The sequence below is a fragment of the Octopus sinensis genome, linkage group LG6 (genome assembly GCF_006345805.1).
Source record: "Octopus sinensis linkage group LG6, ASM634580v1, whole genome shotgun sequence".
Taxonomy (NCBI): domain Eukaryota; kingdom Metazoa; phylum Mollusca; class Cephalopoda; order Octopoda; family Octopodidae; genus Octopus; species Octopus sinensis.
Genome location: NC_043002.1, coordinates 19,958,303 through 19,982,434, shown reverse-complemented (window position 1 = coordinate 19,982,434; position 24,132 = coordinate 19,958,303). Strand labels below are relative to the sequence as shown.

General features: G+C 37.2%; 1 protein-coding gene across 6 annotated transcripts in view; it reads right to left on the bottom strand.

The window, feature by feature from the left end:
• Positions 1-24,132, bottom strand: part of LOC115213346 (leucine-rich repeat protein 1-like) — a 115,656-nt gene that overhangs the window by 21,334 nt on the left and 70,190 nt on the right. For 4 of the 6 annotated variants that reach the window (XM_036503686.1, XM_036503688.1, XM_029782281.2 and 1 more), the window contains exon 2: positions 538-726. In XM_036503686.1, the coding sequence (XP_036359579.1) occupies positions 538-720 (183 nt within the window). In that variant the 5' untranslated portion in view covers positions 721-726. Of the gene's footprint in view, positions 1-537; positions 727-14,125; positions 14,136-18,846; positions 18,855-24,132 lie in introns of those variants that run through there. The other 2 variants (XM_036503683.1, XM_036503685.1) reach the window with 1 other exon arrangement.

The following is a 24,132-nucleotide window of genomic DNA, read 5'->3' as shown; positions in this document are numbered from 1 at the left end:
CTTGCCTCAACAGGTCTTCGCAAGCAAAGTTTATTGTCCAATGAATGAAGGGTACTCATAAGTGGGCTGGTTATACACCACTGGCATAGGCCATGGGTTATGGTCTCACTTGACTTGTTGGGTCTTCTCAAGCACAGCATATCTCCAAAGGTCTTGGTCACTAGTCATTGCCTCGGTGAGGCCCAATATTCAAAGGTCGTGCTTTTGTTTATTTTTAGAATGACATTGTAGTGTAGTGTAAGAAGCCAGATCTCAACAATCTGAGCATAAAACAGGTAGAATATTTGGGCCGGATATGACCAGTTTAAATGCTAAGGGGTTAAACTAAATGCTACTTAGAGTGAAGCTTCATATTTGAGGTAACTAGTGACAACCAGTGTTGGCAACAATTAATCCAAAGGAGAGTTCATAGCCTGCTGCTAAGTTTGATTGTCAGAAGTTACACTCTTCACAGTTGTCAACTTATTGACACTATAAATCCTCTTTTAAATATTACAAAGCTAAAATCCATTAAACAAAAGAGGAAGGTCAACTTACAACATATTTGGTCCCAGTTTTATCTTTAGCAGTACAAAGCATGATATAAACAGTCCTCTGTTTATTTGTACTGCCTGGGTTTTGTCCAATACTTAAATAGCCTCGGCTGCAACGTCCTGAGCTCTTCAAATTATGGGATGGTAAAGCCCGGTTACTGATTTCCATGTCACATTGAAGCCGCATCTTCACCTAATAATGAAATAACAAAACAAAACAGGAAATACAATTTTTTAGTATTTTTTAAAGTTAATAATATGGTTATAAATTCCAAACTGAACTTCATCTTTTGAGAGTTGGCATTGTGGGGTCAAAAGCATCTGCTTCTATATTACAGTTAAGAAATTAGCAGTAGAAAGGGCAATTGCTAACCCTTGACAAGGCACAATTATGTTCTACATAAACTTATTACCCTTATATGAGATAATAAAGCTATCACACACACACACAAATACTGAAAGAAAAATGCCATATAACTTTATAGGCAAGCCTTCATATTTCAGCTCCACTAACATAGAGATGCACTGAGCCTTCTCATTGTCTCTTCTACCACTACTGCAAATCTCTGCTCTTCTGAAATTGCCAACCATGAACTAACTTCAAACATGATACCACAATCCAAAAACATTTTAATGAACTTGTGAACATGATTATCTTCCTTTTCTCATCTCTATATACTTTCTTATCCAACTCTTCCTTCATAGACATGAAAACCTCTGGGATTTTTAAGCCCCCTTTTACCCCAATTACTGACCTACAGGAATTGAAGCTAAACATTGAATATAGGGTTCTACCTCCCACTGAGTCCAAAGGATCCAGTGGCAGGGTTCATACACCGAGCTGGACAGTTCTTAACAGGAAGAGCTGGAGCTCTTCATGTCAAGAACTGGGCACAGGAGCTAACAACTTCATTCTGAAGAATATCTTGTTGCAGAAAAGGCAAAATAAATGGAAGCAGATAGTTGTGACCTTATGAATCTAGCCTTAACAAGGATGGATTCAATAAGTATAATGCTGTTAATATTAGAGAGAGAGAGAGAGAGAGAGAGAGAGAGAGAGAGAGAGAAAGAGAGAGAGAGAGTGTGCGTGTGTGTAATGTAATGAAAACACTGCCAGCTTTTCTTCCCACTACCTGTTACACTCTTAAGTAATAAACCTGTACCTCTACCTACTATAAATAACAATCCAATATCCCTCAAATTACCTAAGACTCTTACATTAGAAAAGGTGACTAGACAGTATAGTTCTACATATATGGAAAGATGAAATAATATTACACAAGACATAGGCACAGGAGTGGCTGTGTGGTAAGTAGCTTGCTTACCAACCACATGGTTCTGGGTTCAGTCCTACTGCGTGGCACCTTGGGCAAGTTGTCTTCTACTATAGCCTCGGGCTGACCAAAGCCTTGTGACTGGATTTGGTAGACGGAAACTAAAAGAAGCCCTTCATGTGTGTGTGTGTATGATTGTGTGTCTGTGTTTGTCCCCCCCACCATCGCTTGACAACTGATGCTGGTATGTTTACATCGCTGTTACTTAGCAGTTTGGCAAAAGAGACCGATAGAATAAGTACTAAGCTTACAAAGAATAAGTCCTGGGGTCGACTTGTTCGACTAAAAGGTGGTGCTCTAGCATGGCCACAGTCAAATGACTGAAACAAGTAACAGAATAAAAGACATCAGAAAAACCAAATGGAGGGCAGTATTTCTGCTGCTACTTTATTCAATGCTAATAACACTGGAGATATGCAAAATCTCTGCATGTATTCATTCTCATTAAACACTAACCTCCAGTTAGCGTTCTATGTTAACTGTTCTAATCTTGCTTGTCAGTTTATCTACACATCTGACAAGACTGCTTCTCCTTCACAAGCTAACCAACACAAATTCTTCTCCTTTTTTAAAATGGGAACTATATTTAATGACCCATTCAAAATTCTTTAATATTGAAGCTGTCCATAAAACTGCAGCTATTGGAGCCATTAAAGCTAATTTCAATGCTGCAAATTATTTCACTTAATCAAAACCTTGTAATCGTCTCATTTAAAATGATATGATCAGTGAAAACATTCTGAATTAGGTTTATAAAATTTGATGACATTTATGGCAAAAGAAAAAAAAAATCTGCCAACCAAGTCGCTAAATTCAAGCACCAGTCTTTCTTTTAATTCAAAATGTGTTGAAGCTGGTTCTCTATGAAAAAATCTTGCAAGAATATGGAGCAAATTTGAAAGTGAAACAAACCCACGCATTTGGAACCTCTCTCTATAGCAACTACTAACCTATTCTATATATATGTTATTATGTCATGACATTTTTGTAAAGAATGTTAGGACAACATGAAATTATGATGATGTCATACTATCTTTTTAAATCTCCCTTATACCATTTTTCGAAAAGAGAGATAGCAAGCAACTGGACTCTGACCAAATAATTAGTATCTCCTAACTGGCACTGTATTGTATTTGTGGCTAAGATACTTAAATCACAAAAGCCAATTCTACTCATATAACTATAAGTAGATACTATGAGTAGTGTGATTCAGAACAGTAAACATTAACAAGGGAAAAGGGAATTTTTATGTGGCAACTCAACCTACCAAAAATAACAGCTAAATTTTTCCCCAAATCTTAAAAAATTACAATGGTTAAATGTAACCTGGTATACACTATATCCAAAAACAAAAAAAAAAAAATTATAAGATTATCACAGCTAGAATTCCTTTGATCATAAGACCTGCTTGACCAGGGTGAAACAACTACATTATGGAATTGACAAATGATTATTCAGCAAACAATGACACATTCAAGATCTAGGAGTAAAATATTTCTTTTATTCAATGCTAAGGGAAATGAAAGAGAGGTCACAGATCTGAGGATCCTTAGACATCTGAAAAGGAAAGTTGTTGGTATTTGTAAACCAGTTAAATGCATAAAGTTAATTTTCACAATTACTTATTTAATCATACAGTACTTTGTATCATATAATTTTCCAACTGCCCTGTTTTAGAGACTCTATGCATTTTTAAAAAGAAAAAAAAAAGGATTCAAACTTCAAAAGAATACAAAAGCTTTTCTGAGGATCCCTCTCTTTTCTTTCTCCCTCATGTCACTTGGTTTATCCTAACAATCCACCCAGTCACATGCATATATCACACCTATAATCGAGTCGTTATTCATACATTGACGATGTACTCAGCATTGTGAACATCATTCATTCTATGGCAAGCTGCAATCCAAAAAATAAATAACATGATTTCTATATTTTCTCATGACAAAAACCACTTGAGTTCTTTAAGTACCAAGGTCAACTAATTAGAAAAACTCTTATATTTCCATTTATCATCACTAACCTATTTTTTTTTTTTACATTAATATATTATGCTTTTACTTGCATGGCTCACTGGGCTGTAGCCATGCTGGGGCATAACCTTTAAAGGCATAACTGATCATATCGAAACCGGTACTATTTTGGTACCAGTTTCGATATGATCAGTTATGCCTTTAAAGGTTTGAAGGTGGCGAGCTGGCAGAAGCGTTAGCACGCCGGACGAAATGCTTTGCGGTATTTCGTCTGCTGTTACATTGTGAGTTCAAATTCCGCCGAGGTCGACTTTGCTTTTCATCCTTTCGGGGTCAATTAAATAAGTACTAGTTACGCACTGGGGTCGATGTAATCGACTTAATACCTTTGTCTGTCCTTGTTTGTCCCCTCTATGTTTAACCCCTTGTGGGTAATAAAGAAATAGGTACTATTTTGGTACAAAACTTTGAGGCTATCTATTTCTCAAAAGTTCTAAGATTTGGAACATAAATATGACGAACACAAAGACATGGGTGCACATGTTCACACACATACAAGCTTCTACATAAATTCTGTCAACCAAATTCCACTAACAAGACATTGATTATAATGAAGCTATAAAGACATTCGTCTATGTTCCTAAACATTGGGATTGAACTCATAACCTATGGTTGTGAAATGAACTTCTTAACCATGTCAGTTTACACACACACACATATAACAAAACTTAAGAACAAGGTAGCTTCTGTCCGTCATTTCAAAACAGCAGAAGTAAGCAAATAAGGGCCAACATACAAACATGATTGCTAACAGCTAATGCACACACAATGACTTCGGGGACTGGTCGTTAATTAACATGATTAGGTACTCATGATAAGGCTTCATGATTGCTCATAATGTCTAAGATGTATTCAAAGAAGTGACATTTCATACTAAGTAATTAGGACATTTCCAGGGAAATTGTCCTTTTAATTGCACTTAAACAGCCATAGGTTTAAAACAGAATTGAAAATAACAATTATATATCATTCAATGCTTTAAAATAACAATTATACTCAGAATAAAGACTATAATGATCATAACAAACAAAAACCTCAACCACATGAAATTATGTGAGCAGGTGTGTGAGTATTACTATTATAAATGTGACAAGCTGGCAGGATTGTCAGCTTGTCGGGCATAATGCTTAGCAACACTTCTTCCAGCTCTATGCTCTGAGTTCAAATTCCAGAGGTTGACTTTGCCTTCCATCCTTTCAGTGGGTTAATAAAATACCAATGTGGAGGCGCAATGGCCCAGTGGTTACGGCAGCGGACTCGCGGTTTCAATTCCCAGACTGGGCGTTGTGAGTGTTTATTGAGCGAAAACACCTTAAGCTCCACGAGGCTCCGGCAGGGGATGGTGGTGATCCCTGCTGTACTCTTTCACCACAACTTTCTCTCTCACTCTTACTTCCTGTTTCTGTTGTACCTGTATTTCAAAGGGCCGGCCTTGTCACTCTCTGTGTCACGCTGAATATCCCCGAGAACTACGTTAAGGGTACACGTGTCTGTGGAGTGCTCAGCCACTTACACGTTAATTTCACGAGCAGGCTGTTCCGTTGATTCGGATCAACCGGAACCCTCGTCGTCGTAACCAACGGAGTGCTTCCAAAATACCAATCAAGTAATGATATAGATATGATCAACAATTTCTCTTCTTGAAAATTTCTGGCTTAATGCTTGTTTTAGAAGAAAACAATTATTACTATTAAAAACAAGTCCAACAATTAAACAAAATACATTTTATTTTGTCCTTCAGGTGTTCCCAGGCAAAATAAAGCACATGTAGATTCATTGTTTTGATAAAAAGTTAAGCCCAGAACATGCATGCATGCATGCATGTAAGTATGTTTTTTTTCAATTTAGAATAAATTTTAAACCTACTTAGTAGCAAGATTATGTAAAAAAGGGTCTTGTTTCTTTTTCATCATCCTTTAAATCTTAAGGTCTTGCAGATTTTCATAGTGCCAGATATTGTGATCATTTGCAGTGAATGAATTCAGGATTTGCGTTCTCTCCCCTAGAACCGAAGTTCAGCCATACTTTGCTCCAGATGGGTTGGTATGTACCCTGTTGCTCCAATAATAATAAGGATGAAGCTCAAAGTGTATATTGGATACTGGATTTGAAAACTCTTTATCAATAATCCACATTGGTTCTCCTCTTTGTCTTGTATATTCCTAATCACATTGGTGTCCGAAGGGCAGGTAAATTCCACAACAGAACATATCTTTTCCTTGTGGCCCCCACCCAATAATATTTGGCCAGGAGTGTTTTAACTTGCTGACTGCTTTGATTTTTAAGTTCCATCAATATACTTTTGACACATTGGTCTCAATAAAGTCAACTTTGCAGGTGTTTTCTCTTTTGTATTCCTGTTCCAGATTATTCTGGCCACTGCATCATGCCTCATGGGAAGATAATAACAAGAAGGCATTCTCTCATAGTTGACAATAATCTGGTTAATATCTTCAGCCTACATTTTTTGCTCTATCAATGTTTTCTGCTTTTATCCTGTAGGTATTTGGTGGGGATCTCTTGTTCTTGAATTCCATGGATGTAGCTTCGAAGTGGGACATCATAAACTTGTTGGTACTTCATGCCAAGCTTATGACCTTTTAATCCCTTCTATGGTCTGTGTCTTTCATGCCAAATACCCTTGTACTATCTCCTCAGTGAAGTGGTTCATTTTTTTATTTTGCTCTGATAAATAGATTTTATCAATACTCCTTGGGGAGAGATCCATATCAGCTCTTATTTCATACCTCTCCCTCAAGTTCATTAGCTATCTTAATTATGTTGCTGATTTCATGGTTACAAATTTGGGTAAGATAGTTACTAATCTCTTTCCTCTACTGCAGATGTTCCATTGTCACAATCCATGCTTCATATGATATCAATACAAATTTAAGACCATAGCCATCTTCCTTGTGTGGGAAGTATAGCCAGTCTCTGTCTCCAATGATGTTGAAGTTCCCTGTAAAACAGAGCAGGCTGCAAGTTCAAATATTTATCTCATTGAGTTCTTAAAGTGACCAGTTCAGAAGGTCCAACGTAAGCATGAGGCCAGGCACTGCAAAAGAGTTATAGACAATATGCTTGTTGTAAGCTGAGAGTTCTCTTGATTCTCTTTGGTATGTACCCTGTTCCTCCAATAATAATAGGGATGAAGCTCAGTGTATCTTGGGTACTGGATTTGCAAACTCGTTATCAATGGATACCTCTTTTCTGAGGTATTCATTCCTGGTCCTCTCCTTATTTATGGGTCCATCGTATGTGACATTCTCATCTGTGTGTGTGTGTGTGTGTGTGCACGCATGCACGCACATGCGCATGAGTACCTGTACCAACCCAAATATCTCGTGTTGCCCAAGTTGAAATCAATTGTTAATGACATTTATGTTACAACATAATTTATTTAAAGTAAAGATTCTGGACAAATAATAAACTGCATATCAAACTAAGTAACCCACATAACTTTTTCTTCCTACAAAGTTTCTTGGGATTTCTGTCTCAAACAGCAGATTATGATTCTACAAAAAAAAACAGAATGTACTGAATCTCATTTCACTGTTGAACCCAAAATTCTAAACCCTAGCTCTAAAACGTAATCCTGCCCTAAAATACTAATCCATAATCCCTGGCCTTAAATCCTAACTTTATTTTTTTCTAGAATTCATAATCTCCTGTATTTTAAACAGAATTCTGAAAAATATTTTCCAAGAAAACAATTCATCATCATTTAACATCCATTGTCCATGCTGGCATGGGTTGAACGCTTTGACCAGAGCTGGCAATCTGAGGGACTGCACCAGAATCCAGTCTGATTTGGCATGGCTTCTATGGCTGGATGCCCTTCCTAGTGCCAACCACTTTACAGAGTGTGCTGAGTGCTTTTATGTGGCACTGCATTGGCGCTTTTATAAGCACCGCTACGAGTGCTTTACGTCACCAGAAAGATCAGTTTTAACACTTCTGCTGCAAGGTAGAGGTCTTCTTGAGTACAGCCAGGAACCAAATATCTCGGTCCTTAGTCATCTCGCCTGAAAGGTTCAGCTTCTTGAGATCATTCTTCAGTACTTCATCCCATGCCCTCCTGGGTCTCCCACTTCTACATGTTCCATCCACTTTGAGAAGTTGGCACTTCTTTATGCAGCTGTCGGCATCCATTCGCATCACATGACCAAACCAGAGCAGTCTTCTGTCTTACACCAAGAATGAAAATCTTATGGCCAGTTGCTTCCTTCCCAACAGAGAAGAGGAAGAATGGAAACAAAGTGAAATTTTGAAAAATGTTTATATTTGCAAAATACACTTATCTCCGATGTTTAAAACCTAGAAATCCAAAAGAGTCTTTGAAATATACACACCAACTTATGTGAGATACAAAGAATTTTGAGTTCAGAACTCACTGCAGTAGTTGACATTTTCTTTGGGATAGAAAATAGCTACTGGTAAGGTGGCAAGCTGGCAGAAACGTTAGTATGCTGGGCGAAATGCTTAGCGGTATTTTGTCTGCTGCTCCATTCTGAGTTCAAATTCCGCCGAGGTCAACTTTGCCTTTCATCCTTTCAGGGTTGATTAAATAAGTACCAGTTACGCACTGGGGTCGATATAATTGACTTAATCCGTTTGTCTATCTTTGTTTATCCTCTCTGTGTTCAGCCCCTTGTGGGTAGTAAAGAAATAAGTATTTCGTCTGTCTTTACGTTCTGAGTTCAAATTCCACCAAGGTCGACTTTACCTTTTATCCTTTCGGGGTTGATAAATTAAGTACCAGTTGTGTACTAGGGTTGATGTAATCGATTTAATCCCTTTGTCTGTCCTTGTTTGTCCCCTCTATGTTTAGCCCCTTGTGGGCAATAAAGAAATAAGAGAATAGCTACTGCAGGCACAATTTCATTTGCTATGCAATTACTGATTCACTACATTAATCTACTGAGGTTTTACAGACAACACCTAGTATTTCAGTTACTGAATGTGCTTATTGTGTATGTGTGTGTGTGTGTGTGCATGCATGTGTGCGCAAGTGAGAGAGAGAGCTGTGTGTCAGATGTAGTTATTTGACTTGTAAGTGGGATAGAGCGACTACTACCCAAACCTGAAAATTCAGAATGTGAAGAACTAAAACCACAAAGTATTACTGTGTGCATATATGCATGTGTGCTTGTTCATGCACACATATATATACATATAAGGGTAGCTGGTTGAACAACAATCTAGAGCTACTGGGTCTTTACCCAACAACTGCCATTTGTCAAACTTTGGTGTTTTCCTATCACCTTCAATACCATTTTCCACTCTTGCTTTGAAACATATGCTAAAGTAAGATGCATAGATATACATGTATGTGTATATGTTTATAACATACAAACATACACATGTAGCAGAATCATTTACAGAAAGAGACCAGAGTTAGATACATCAGATTTCACCTTGAAGGCTATACTTTTGTAACGCAAGAACAAGAGACAGCTACTGAAATACTTCATCAATAAACCTCTAAGCCTCCACATTGTGATACAAAATGAATGTTGATTGCGCCAGAATGGTAGTTATCACCCACATAATCAACAGTTATCCAATAATGCCTGCAAGGAATAACTTTCTCATGCAACACAACAGTGTCTCTAAAACTACTTACAGTGCTGTCTGCAAGAAGGATTGTTATGATGGCCATACCAAAGTCACAACAGACCGAAATGAATCCACACCTTTAATGAGGTATACTGGGAAAACATTCTGATAAAAACAGCAGCAACCCTGTGCAAACACAAAGGGCTTGATATTATTCTATGTTAAAGGAAAAGAATTTATGCACTACTGTAGAGGTTAGCACATGTTCTTTAACATATTAAATTCAAATTTTGTTGGAGTCTGCTTTTTATTCTTTCAGGTTTGATGCAGTAACTTCAGTCAAGAACTGGAGTCAACTTAACTGTGCACACATCCAATATTTGTAAGCTTTGTGCTTCTCAACTATTTCCCTTTAAAATAAATTCCAGTAATTTTTGCTTGCTATAAAGAAACCTTTTTACAAAAATGGTAAAAAATTCATGTGCTTTTTATGAAGGATCCTTCTCAGAAAAGGCTCAATCAAAGCTCAATCAACAAGATTCACAGAAACAAAATAGCTAACTTGATATGATATTGGACCACCAGAACCAAATTCTTGGGTTCAAATCCACAACAAGCATTTCTCTATGCATCTGTTACAGTACTTAGTATTGTGGACCAGCGAGGTTGTAAAAGCACCCACTACACTCTCGGAGTGGTTGGCGTTAGGAAGGGCATCCAGCTGTAGAGACTGTGCAAGATCAGACTGGAGCCTGGTGCAGCCATCTGGTTCACCAGTCCTCAGTCAAATCGTTCAACCCATGCTAGCATGGAAAGCGGACGTTAAACGATGAAACGAGTATTGCAAAACCATCTATCTGCTTGTTTGTATTTGTAACTATCTACATGAGTAACTATCTAATTATCTATGAAACAATATCTCTCAAGAATCTCCATACACATTACTTACCTTTATGTCTCAATGTAATGTAGTTTATAGAATACCAACCAGGGTCCAATTGCAACAAAGTATTCATATTTAAACTAAAATTTCAGTCATAATCGCATTACAACAGGAATGATAACACAATTTCAGCTGATCATTATAATATACACCAATATATAAATTATAGATATTTTGTCAAACCCTTTCAAAATCTTTATAGTAAAAATTAAAACCATGAGCAGTTGGCTCTTCTTACAAAAATAGAAAATGATCACTAACTTCCCTTACATTTAATATCCCTAAGTAGTACTGGCCCTTTTTACACCTCTTACACACTAAGGTTCCTTTGTCAGTGAAGGATGCCTGCTGAGGAAGGAGAGTTCATCTAATATACCACCATAACATGATAGACTCTCTAAACTATGGTATAGGCAACCTGACAAAAACAGCAATTGTGAAACAAAGCAACAGAAGTCCAGAGAGCCCTATGACTTGCAAAAACCAGCTCCTCTATTACAGACCCCAACAATACATTAAACACAAACCACACTGATGGTAGTTGATATGAAGAGTATCCACCAGTTATGAAATTCAGTTCAATTAATCACACTATTCACCAGATCATCTAACAATATTGCGATAGACCAATATCTTGTCTACCGCAGAGGGGGTGGAGCAATTTGACAGACATGTGACTACAGCTATAAAACTGGAACTAAGCACTGGTTCTTAAAAGGCTCTTTGGGGTGAAAAAATACATTTGGTAGAGGCCGTACCAAGTATTTTACTGGTTTATTTAGCAGGAAGGATAGAGCCCATGATCTATAAAGAACTAGAAGTTCAAAACCCCTGAAGTCATTTCTTTGTTTCAAAGTAGAATGCAATCTTACACTGCTTCAATTTACCAAGCTGTTGAAGAGTATGTACCAGGTCAACTGGGAAATGTTATTTGCAACAGATTGGCATTCAATCTAGGGAAAGATATATCTTTCACCACACTGGCTCTTAACAGCACCTTTGGGCTTAAGGGGTATATTTGAATTTTACGAAGAAGTATTAATTTTCTTCTATATAGGAATGTGATCAATATTCAAAACCTTGGATCCCATATCCAGCACACCATCAACACTCCAACTACCACCAACCACAAGGCATCATCACCCTGTGCTCACTATGTTGATTGAATCAGAAACAAGGAAAGAATTAATCAATCAATGAATAAATAAAGTGAACAAATAATCAAAAAAAAAAAAAAAATCTAATGATGAAATGATTTACATCTCTGTCAGATAAATCAAAGCAATGCAGCGAGATTTTCCTTCTGGGCTGGATAAAACCATAAAACAGATAATTTACACACAAGCCTGTTTTATAAATATTCAAATTAACCAAACTTCATTTTAGCTTTACCGACAATGTTTTATTTACTATAACAATAAAACTTTTAAGGCAGTGTAGCTTCATTGTCTTACAATGTCTTACTGCTAGCAGTGACAGTGGTGATTGTACAGCCAAAGGTCAGCCCTGATCCAACAGTGGGTAGTGGTGATAGTGATGGGTAATGGTAGTAGTGGGTAATGGTGGAGGGTAGCAGTGGTGATATTTAATTCTTTATTGCCCACAAGGGGCTAAACATAGAGGGGACAAACAAGGACAGACAAATGGATTAAATCAATTACATTGACCCCAGTGCATAACTGGTACTTATTTAATCGACCCCCGAAAGGATGAAAGGCAAAGTTAACCTCGGCAGAATTTGAACTCAGAACGTAGCAGCAGACGAAATACCATTAAGCATTTCGCCTGGCGTGCTAACGGTTCTGCCAGCTCGCCGCCTTATGGATGTCAGTGATGGTGGTTAGAGGTAAAAGCAGATATGAGTGTAGTAGACCTAGTGCTCTGCAACCTTTTTTCACTTGCGGTACACTTATATTCCTTTTAAAATTTGGCAGCACACCTAGCATCATCACATGGCACACCAGTGTGCTGTGACATACTAGTTGCGGAGCACTGTAGTAGATTGAACAAATATTGAAGATTTACCATACATATATACACATACATGTACATACAACAGTACTGATTAACCCCAATCAATGGTAGCAGTGGTAGTGGTATTATTATTATTATTATGCTTTTTTCTTCTTTCTTCAAATTTTCTTCCGTTTCTCGCTGAGTGTTTTCCATACACCTAGGGCAGAGAAGCTCATTGCATGCATTCCCAGATTACATGTGCAAATTCACAGACAAAATATGCATTTAAAATTTAATAAATAAATAAATTCATGGATGGATGTTATTTTCACAGCGATAATTTTTCTCATGTGCAGGGACTGGACAAGGCATTTTGGTGATAGTGCTTTATGGATGGCTGATCCTCCTGATGACAACCCCTTCAGATACCTCTCATGATGACATGCAGAGATATAGTGTACCTATTCTAAAACCTGAGATATACATATTTAAAAACCAAGATACATAAAGATTTTAAAAACTAGGATATGTGAAAGAGAGACAAAGAGTGATTTTTTTAATATATATATTTTTTTGATATACATAAATGAAAGCTGCACACACCAGCAAGAAAACCAAAGAACGAACATGTTCAAAGTTTGTGTTATTTATTCTGAGTTGAATAGACACTTCCTTATTGCTTTTACCATAAACTAGTATTTGGTCTGTCAGACACCATAAATCCATTACAAAATGTATGATACAAAATGAAAATAAAAATTATAACTACCACTACACTAACAGCAATTTCAGTCAACATAAAAGTTTACATGATGCAAAGAATTAGAGAGAGAGAGAGAGACAGACAGACAGACAGAAAAGAGCAAAGGACAGAGTGAGAGAGAGAGAGAGAGACAAAAGAGCAAAGAAAAGAGATAACTGTTTTTATATCAGAAATGAGAAGAATATTAAAAATAAAATATTTACTTTTGATAATCAGACTAATCATCTCCAGATAGAAACCTCTCTTGCAGTTAATTGAGGAAGCCTCATTAAAGTCAGTTAACCTGTTAGATATCACAGCTATATCTCACTAAAATCACACCATACTGGTTTAAAAAAGGGAAAAGCACATTGAATAATGTAATCCTAGAACTACTAATCCTGCTGAGAAAAATACATTTGCTCAATTACAGCTAACCTAAAACTAAACAACCACCTCAAGCCTAAATGAATGGCAAGCTACCAAAGATGCTTGTATGCACTGATACAAACCTTACATGAAACAAATACCAAATTACAGTCTACAGTCTTTAAAAAAAGCCAGAAAAGGACAATGCAATTCCTGATGTACAAAAATACAGGTTGGTTACAAGTGGAACATTTTTGATGAAAGTCTGCTTAATTATGACTGATATAAAGCTAAGTGAAAAGAAAAAACCTCTCTGAAATAGCTAAATAACAAATTAAAAGTTGTGACTTATAGAAAGCATTACCAAAAGCCCAGTATACACCAGATATATTAATTGGTTGTAATGGTGTTAATATAATGCAGTCTGGCTCAACAAATGAACACATCTACAGTAATTGAGGTCACCAATATGTTACTGGTATTCATTTTAGTGTTCTTATAGAATCTTGTCAACAAACCAATTTCAATGATAAGAATAAAAGGGATAATAATTTTAATGAACAAAAATAACAACTCTTCAAATCAACAAGAAAGCATTCATGCAGTTATTTAATCTACTAGAAATAGCAGCCAAATCTCTTTCAAATGACATGTTTAACCATTTTGTTACTAGGGCATAGCTGTGTGGTTAAGAAGCTTGCTTCCCAGCTACATGGTTTCGGGTTCAGTCCCACCGCATGGCACTTTGGGCAAATGTCTTCTGCTATAGCCACGGGCCGACTGAAGCTTTGTGATTGAATTTGGAAGGCGGAAGTTACTGCCATGTGTGTATATATGTGTGTAGGTGCTTGTGCCTCTCCGAGAAAGAGAGAAGGATTTCTGTTGAAATGCGCTGCTTTTGTTTCAGTTAGTTCAAAAACATTTAGTAAAATAATTTGGTCATCATTAACCCTTTAGCATTTAAACCAGCTATATTCAACCCAAATGTTCTGCTTATTTTATGTTAAAACTAGCAAGACTCAGCCTCTTAAACCTACCCAACAATATCATTCTAAAAATAAACAATCATCATCATCATTTAACATCCGCTTTCCATGCTAACATGGGTTGGACCATTTGACTGAGGTCTGGCGAATCAGATGGCTGCACCAGACTCCAATCTGATCAGGCAGAGTTTCTACAGCTTGATGCCCTTCCTAACACCAACCACTCAGAGAGTGTAGTGGGTGCTTTTACGTGCCACCGGCATGAGGGCCAGTCAGGCAGTCCTGGCAACAACCACGCTCAAATGGTGCTTTTTATGTGCCACCTGCACAGGAGCCAGTCCAGCAGCACTAGCAACGACTTCGCTCAAATGCTTTTTCATGTGCCACCAGCACAAGCGCCAATAAGGTGACGCAGGTAATGACCAAGCTCGAATGGTGCTTTTTGCGTGCCATCGGCACAGAGACCGGCTTGTTGCTCTGGCAACAATCATGCTCATATGGTACTCTTAGCGCTCCACTAGCCAGTTATTGAATTTGATTTCAATTTCACATCATCAAAATTTGAAAGCTGTGAGATAATACAAGACAAATTCAAAAGAATGTGAATAAATAAGCATCGCATTTGACAGAATAACCTGAATACTAAAGAGTTAATCTGGAGTTTGGAACATAAATTAACATGGAATTTTGATGGAACACTTTAATTTAGATCACTTTAACCCTTTAGTGTTCGCATTATTCTGCCAAAATTAATGCCTTTTCATCCACATTGTTTTGAACTAATCAAGCATTATTTTGTAGCTATGAGATTTTGATGAGGTAGCTGTTAATTTTTAAAACGATATTGTAGGGTTGGTGTGAGAGACCAGATCTGACCAGTTTGAACAGGCAGAATACTTTTGGCTGGATATGGCCTGTTTAAATGCTAAAGGGTTAAAACAATAAATTTATATCATAGAACCAGGGGCAATCTTAGGCAGGGTGGCATCAAAAGGGTTTAAGAAAAGCAGAAAGGACACTTCGAACAGAATGTGTGAATAAAGGACTGGTTAGTCATTTTGATTATAACTCTGATCTAAGCTGACCTGGATCTAAACATCAGCAACAATACAAAACATTTTTTTCCAGTCTTCTTTATTTCACCTTTCACACAAGGTTTTCTTTGTATTTTAACAACAATTAAAAGAAGGCTTGGGGGGAATTAACAGATGTTATCAAGAATGTGAGAAAACAGATCAATGAGTTAATTGGAAGCCAAGAGGTCAGCAATTCATATCCCATCTGCAGCACTGCATTGTGTCTTGTGGCCAAGATACTTAACTCTCAAAGACCAATAAAATTTTCCCCAATAATAATAATAAAAATAATAATAATAATAATCCCTTCTACTTTAGGCACAAGACTTGAAATTTGGGGGAGGGGGCTAGTGGATTACATTCTACTCCAGAGTGCAATAATAATAATTCTCTCAAACTTTGGCACAAGTTCAGCAATTTTTCTTCTTTTAGATTACAACAGTCAATAGATTCATGAAATTCAAAGTAGCATTAAGAATACTCATATAATTTAAAATACATAAACTCTTTACTCTAACACTTGTTTCAGTCATTTGACTGCGGCCATGCTGGAGCACCACCTTTAATCGAGCAATTCTTTTGTAAGCCCAGTACTTATTCTATCGGTTTCTTTTGCTGAATCGCTAAGTAACGGGGACATAAACACACCAGCATCGGTTGTCAAGCAATACTAGGGGGACAAACATACACACGCATATATATATACATATATACGACGGGCTTCTTTCAGTTTCCATCTACCAAATCCACTCACAAGGCTTTGGTCGGCCCGAGGCTATAGTAGAAGACACTTGCTCAAGGTGCCATGCAGTGGCACTGAACCCGGAACCAAGTGGGTGGTAAACAAGCTACTTACCACACAGCCACTCCTGTGCCTATGTTGATATATTATTTTAAAACTGCTGATATATTATTTTTAAAAAATTCACAAACTTATTTAGGAAGTAACTTGAAGTAGGCTGAAGTAGAAGTGTCATTATCAGTCCCATTTTCTAATTTCAATTGTCTTCATTACCTCTCATTGTTCCTCTCTGATTTTAGGACTCCAGTATTACAATAGTATCCTTACACATGAAAATATATTATCTCCATTCCAATAAATAATTTGTTAAATATTTTTTGTGGCTGTGTGGTAAAAGGTTTGCTTCCCAACCACATGGTTCCAGGTTCAGTCCCCTGTATGGCACCTTAGGCAAGTGTCTTCTACTATAACCTCAGGCCAACCAAAGCCTTGTGAGTGGATTTGGTAGACGGAAACTGAAAGAAGCTCGTCATATATATGTATATGTACATATATGTGTGTGTGTGTGTGTGTGTGTGTCTGTGTTTATCCCCCTCCCCCCCAACATCGCTTGACAACCGATGTTGGTGTGTTTGCGTCCCCCATAACTTAGCAATTCGGCAAAAGAAACCAATAGAATAGGTACTAGGCTTACAAAGAATAAGTCCTGGGGTCGATTTGCTCGACTAAAGACAGTGCTCCAGCATGGCAGTAGTCAAATGACTGAAACAAACGAAAATCCTTATAAACATATCTCCCTCAATTTACATGATTTCAATTTGCACAGTAACTTGCAGAACCAATCTACTGTGTAAATGTAGATTCACAACTGGTTTAACTGACTTTGTGTATTTCATATCTTTACTTTATCGATCCTGGATGGACGACAAAGTTGACCTTGAAGGGATTTGAATGCAGAATGCAACTAAATACAACAAAAGTATTTAATCAGCTGCTCTACCAACTTTACCATTTCCTGTCAAAGATTATGCTAATAATGTTCTTTATTGAGACCAAAACATGACTCAGAGCAAGGATGTACTTGGAAAACTAGTAACAGAACACTACCAGCATTACCACAGCACCCACGGCTATTACAAGTGCTACTAATACCATTACCACATTCACTACTACCACCAACATCACCACCACTACTACTATACCTAATCCTCAAATACATTAAATTTTTGACAATCTTTATATATAAAAGTGAAGTTGTGTGTCTGTCTCCTACGATTTAGATTCCTAACCACTCCCACATTTTGCGGTGCAGTTTAACCAAAAGTGGGTATCTTATAGTCGTGGTTCATATCGAGCCCTTCTGGGTATTAGTGCATGTCTACGATGAGTCTACGATTTTTTAAAAAAATTTACCATCATTATTTCCCATTTTTAATGCATTTTTTTGCTATTATATAAGGGAAGTAACTCTCTAAAAATGCTTATATAGTTATTTCCCTTACAAACCCGAGCAACGCCGGGCAATACTGCTAGTTTATAATATATCTTTTATGGATAATTGAAGAGGAAAGGACAGTACCCATGACCTTTGTAGGTCCGCTAAAAATACTTAGGAAATTCACCTTGAATGCCTCAAGTAGATATCTGCAGGAAAAACAAGAGTATTCCAGAAGGTTTATGCTCTGGAAAGGAAATTAATTGGTTAATGTAGGAAACTGCAGGTGAGACACAGTAGGTGTGGTGTAAGAAGAGACAGGTAGAGGTAGTATGCGATTAGCTAGCTCTGAAGAACGAAGGCCATTATATATGTTATAAAATAGACAATGAGAGGCAAGAGCACATTTGTGAACCAGAAGTTGATGCGTATTGGAAAGTAAGTCTTTGCCAATCAGTTGGATTGTCTTCTGGATGTGGTCTACCACATTTGCCATTGCAAGTCTTATCTGTGTTCTGGAGAAAGTATGATCTTTCAGATTTTCTGGCCCAGCAATTTTACCTCAGTTTTGTACATCAGAGAGTTTCCATGATATTCAGTAATGAGTGAAATCTGTAATATAGTTTTGATTTCTGACTGACGCCAATCCACTTATGCTACTTATGTTTTTGGATATAACAACAAAAAAAATTTACAATTTCCTCTTTTTTTTTTTACTTAAAAATCTCAGGTTTCTCAATTCTTCAAAAAGATAGGTTTACAATGCATTAAGCAAATATAGCCTGCCTACTAAATAAACCAAACACCTATGAAACAAGCTGTTCATCTATATTAATAAAAGTGAAATTCTGTTTGTCTGGGACCCCTATATCTCAGCCTACATTTGCTCAACATAGACATATTATACCCCCTTGGAATCAAAATGATCCCAGGATTGAAAATCTGCCCTTCATTTAATTCTTCAACATCCGGCATTGGGATTGCTATTTCTAACAGAGAGACCATCAGAGGTACAAGAGTTACCTTCCTTAGCTTTAAGTTTTACTAAGGAATTTAGTGGTTCATCATCATCATTATCAGCATTTAACATCTGCCTTCCAAGCTGGTATGAGTGGGACAGTTTAACAAGATCCAGCCAGACAGAAGCCTGTACCAGACTTCTGTAACTGTTTTGGCAGGATGGCAAGGTCAGTTTTGGCGAGATTTTAACAGCTGGATACTCTTCTAAACACCAACCACTTTACAGTGTGGACTGAGTGCTTTTAAGTGGCACCTGCACTGACAGGATCACCAAGTATTTATCTTTTTCAATCATTAGACAACAGCCTTGAAGAATTTTAATCAAACAATTCGACATCAGTTATTTCTTTTTTATGCCTGGTACTTTTTTTATTGGCCTCTTTTACCAATCCACTAAGTTATGTGAACGTAAACACAGCAACATCAGTTATCAAGCGGTGGTGGGGGACAGACACAAAGTCACAATACATACACACATACATGTGTGAGTGTGTGTGTGTGTATATATATATATATACACACACACACACACACACACAGCGTCGCCTTACTGGCACTTGTGCTGGTGGCACGTGAAAAAACATTTGAACGAGGTCATTGCCAGTGCCGCTAGACTGGCTCCTGTGCAGGTGGCACAGAAAAAGCACCATTTGAGCGTGGCCATTGCCAGTACCGCTGGACTGGCCCTCGTGCCTGTAGCACATAAAAGCACTCACTACACTCTTGGAGTGGTTGGCATTAGGATGGGCATCCAGCTGTAAAAACTCTGCCAGATCAGATTGGAGTCTTGTGCAGCCATCTGGATTGCCAGACCTCAGTCAAATCGTCCAACCCATGCTAGCATGGAAAGCGGATGTTAAACGATGATGATGATATATATATATATGTATGTATGTATGTATGTATCTTCTATTTAAAATTTTAAAAGAACTCAAAAAGTTTGTGAAGTTAGAAGTTTTTCATTGAAACTGAATTTAAAGTTATACCATATTGGAAAAGTATCAATAAATGCTTTATTATTATCACCAGGGATGTGGAGTTGGAGTCGTGGAGTTGAAGTCAGAATCAGAAACAATTAAGGGGAAGCTGGAGTCGGAGTTGGTAAAACTATACTGACTCTGATTTCGACTCACAATGTCTTTATTCTTTAATATAAATCAGTTATAACATATAGGCCAACTCAATGTACAATAGTATGCATATGCTTTATGAGATATGTAGACCACAATCACTTAATTACATAAAGAGGAGTCAGAGTCAGAATCAGAGTTGCCAATAGTACAGGAGTCTGAGTCAGAGTCGAAGTTTTTTGTTTCAACTCCACAGCCGTGATTATCACTCTCTTTAGTTTTGAACCACAAGCCCAATTAGCTCTCTGCAGGAGCTAGCTTAAAGTTCACACAGTGCGGCTTTTAAGCTAATTAATAAATATAAAAGGTTATGAAAATAAATGAGCAGAAGACTAAAATCATTACATTATGTAGTCACACCTCTCTCTGTTTCACTTCTACATTTGAAATTCCATCAAAGTCAAGTCTGTTGTACATTCTTCATTGGGAGCATTGTAGCAGTAGTAAAAAGGGGTTGATTCAATCAACAACTCCACTTCTCTTTCTGAACAAGCAGCCTTGTGTCCAAAGGAAACAAATTTAAAAGAGAAACCTAAAGACCAATGACTAATAAAAATCAAACATCTGAAATTAGTTCAAGGATCCAGTGCCATGTAAAAAGTATCTGTACCAGTGCCACATAAAAAGCACTTGTGAAAGTTTCATGTAAAAGGCACCCAAGCACACTTTGTAAAGTGAGCAGCCAGCCATAGAAACTGAGCAAAATGAGAATGGAACTTAGTCCAGCTTTCGTCCAACCCATGCCAGCATGGGAAATGGTTAGTAAAGGAAGAAGAAGATGATGATGATGATGATGATACAGACGGCAAGTAAGAACAAAATTACAAAATTCCAGAAACCAATCTATTGAGTCATCTTTGGATAAAGGTTAAGAATAGTAAAGATTCTTAGAAGAGATGATTACAAGAGAGTAAGAAAGAGAGATAAAAGAATAATGAAAAAGAATATTTTTAAAAATATACACAAATGAAAAAATATTTAATAATATTAATATTCAACTACCGAAATAAGATTGAGTAATAATGCTATAGCTTATTCATTAAGTCAGTTGAGGAAGAGAAATTTCAATCTATGGAACACTGTAGATTAAATGGGAGAGGAAAGACCTTTTTTTTTCCTTTTTTCCCCCCCCCCAGAAAGCAGTTGGTAAGCTTTGCCACTGACTAGGCAGAATTCTGATTTAATTCAACAAGTAGTGTTTTATAGACAACGAATGTCTCACAATGCAAAATATTGATCTGATTTGAGAAGAGGGAGAAACATGAGATTTAATTATTGGTGATACTTGGAGACATTGTCATCAGTAGAGCATGTATAGTTGGTTGTATAGAGAGAGAAAAACAGAAAGAGCCTAGAAGGGGAGGAAAAGAGCAAAGAAGAAGGTAGTAAGAGTGAATATACTGATGTGAAAGTGACATCAGTTGGGTGTTAGTAAAACAAGAGAGGAAAGAGGTGATATATATATATATATATATATATATATATATATATATATAAGTAAAATGATCAAAGAAAACGTGTGCATTTGTAAGAGCGGAAGAGAGAGATGCAGGGGTAGGCTGAGTAAAAATGGATGGAAGAAAGAAAAAAGAAAGGATTAAAGTTGAATAAGGAGTTAAAGAAAGACAGGAAATAAGGAATGAGGAAAAAGAGGGGTAAATTAGAAGAACAGAAGAAAAATAATGAAAAGGAAATTAAGTTAGTAAAATATGTGAATGAAAAAGAATTATCATCATGAGGAAAATAGAATGTTAGAAAAACAGATGAATGAAGGAATAAATGAATGAATGAATGAGAGATACTCAAGTGGACAAATAAAATAGTCAGTTAATGGAAATGTAAAAAAAAAAGTTGTTTTTTTTAATAGAAAGAATAAGAGAAAGCAAGAATACAGGGGAAGGAGGGAGAAGGAGGAAAGAACAAGTGAAAAATAGAAAGACTGAAACATGAAATGAGCAAAGCCTGAAGAGCAGCAGATTGAAAAACAAATAACAGGAAAAATCCCCAACAGGGAAAGAAAGAGAAAAAGAAGTGCAAAGATATTGAGAGAGGAAAGTAGGAGGGTTAATGAATTAGCAAATTAATCCAGTTAACAGTTTGGATGGCTTGTTTGAATGAATTTCTTATCCTTTTTTTTTTTTTCTGATTAATTCAGAAAATAAGCATAAACAAGAGGAAGAATAAAGATTGAATTTCACCTGCCTGTTGTATAATGAAAAACTAGACACATATATCATCATCATCGTTTAACGTCCGTTCTCCATGCTAGCATGGGTTGGACGGTTCGACCGGGGATCTGGGAAGCCAGAAGGCTGCACCAGACTCCAGTCTTATCTGGCAATGTTTCTACAGCTGGATGCCCTTCCTAACGCCAACCACTCCGTGAGTGTAGTGGGTGCTTTTTACGTGCCACCTGCACAGGTGCCAGGCAAGGCTGGCAACAGCCACGGTCGGATTGGTGTATTTTACGTGCCACCGGCACGGAGGCCAGTCGAGGCAGCGCTGGCATCGGCCACGAGTCGGATAGTGCTTTTTACGTACCACCAGACCAGGGATCCTGGCTGGTTCAATTCGATTTCGATTTCGCTTGCCCCAACATGTCTTCGCAAGCAAAGGGGGTTGGCATGGGTGCCTGTCGTTGGATGAGGTTCTATATTGACTTCGCTTGCCTCAACAGGTCTTTGTGTCCAAGGGAGGAAAGGCATGCATAAGTGGGCTGGGCTCACTTGACCTGCCTGGTCTTCTCACGTACAGCATATTTCCAAAGGTCTCGGTCGCTGGTCATTTCCTCAATGAGGCCTAAAGTTCGAAGGTCGTTCTTCACCACCTTGTCCCAGGTTTTCCTGGGTCTACCTCTTCCACGGGTTCCCTCAACTGCTAGGGATTGGCACTTTCTCACACACCTATCTTCATCCATTCTTGCCACATGACCATACCAGCGCAATCGTCTCTCTTGCACACCACAACTGATGCTTCTTAGGTACAACATTTCTCTCAAGGTACTTGGAAGCTGAAAACCTCACAAATTGTTACCCCAGGATTCTTGTTTCTGATCATCAGACAAGTGATCTACAGAACAAGGGAATCCAGTAGATAATAGAAATGCAAGAAATACTGGAATTTCCTAAGTTCTAATTAGGTGTAGTGGGGTACAACTGATTTTATTCAGTAAGTTAAAAGCAATTTCTATTTGATAAAACAGTGGAGAGTAAAGATCAGAAAAGAGTTGAGGAATAAAATACACATATAGAAAAAAAAAGTAAATAAATTATAATAAAAGGGTGCAGGCATGGCTGTGTGGTCAAGAAGACTGATTTCCAACCACATGGTTCTGGGTTGTCTCACTGCTTGGTGCCATGCACAAATGCCTTCTATTACAGCTTCAGGTTGTCCCAAATCCTTGCAAGTGGATTTGTTGGACAGAAACTGGAAGAAGTCTGTCATATATCTATGTCTGTATGTGTGTAGGGGATGGGGTGTCAACCTGCCTTCACATTTTGTAATAGTTGCTAATTGAGTGCCACTATTACAAAAGTGGTATCCAGTTTTAATTCTCCATGAAAATTTATTGAGTTATGGAGAAATATCAACCTACATGAAAATAGGTGAAAGGCACATGGCCAGAGAAAATCTACCTCAACAAACTGTAAAACCCAAGTGAGCATGGAAAAGTGGACATTAAAACAATAGGATGTTGATAATGTAGAAACTGCATGTTTCTAGATAATTATTAAAAATGTTGTCAACGGTTGTAAACAAAATATGCCTGTAAAGCTTGCCACAGGGCTTGTAATGAGCTAAAAGAAGAGTGTAGTGTGCGAGAGAGAGAGAGAGGGTATGCATGAATGAATATATATATATATATATGCATGAATGAATATATATATATATATATATATACACACACGCACATACTTACTTGGAAATGGATGCTTAGCATTCAATCAAATAATAATATAAATTTTAAATACACACACACACACATATATATATATATATATACATACATACATACTAGCTGACATACCCAGTAATTCCCGGGAAAGTGCGGCTTATCCCTTCGTTCCATTCTCATAATTGTTTCACTTATCCAACAACAATAATACAAAGTACGTAACCCTTAAAACAATTTTTGTGCATTTACAGAGAATACCAAACTGTCTTACACAGGATTTTGTTTTTAGGAATTTCCAATAAGTTATGAATAGCCAAATTGTGAAGTCAGTTATGTAATAACATGAAATTAGTTACCCAATAGTAAGAATTCAAATAAAGTA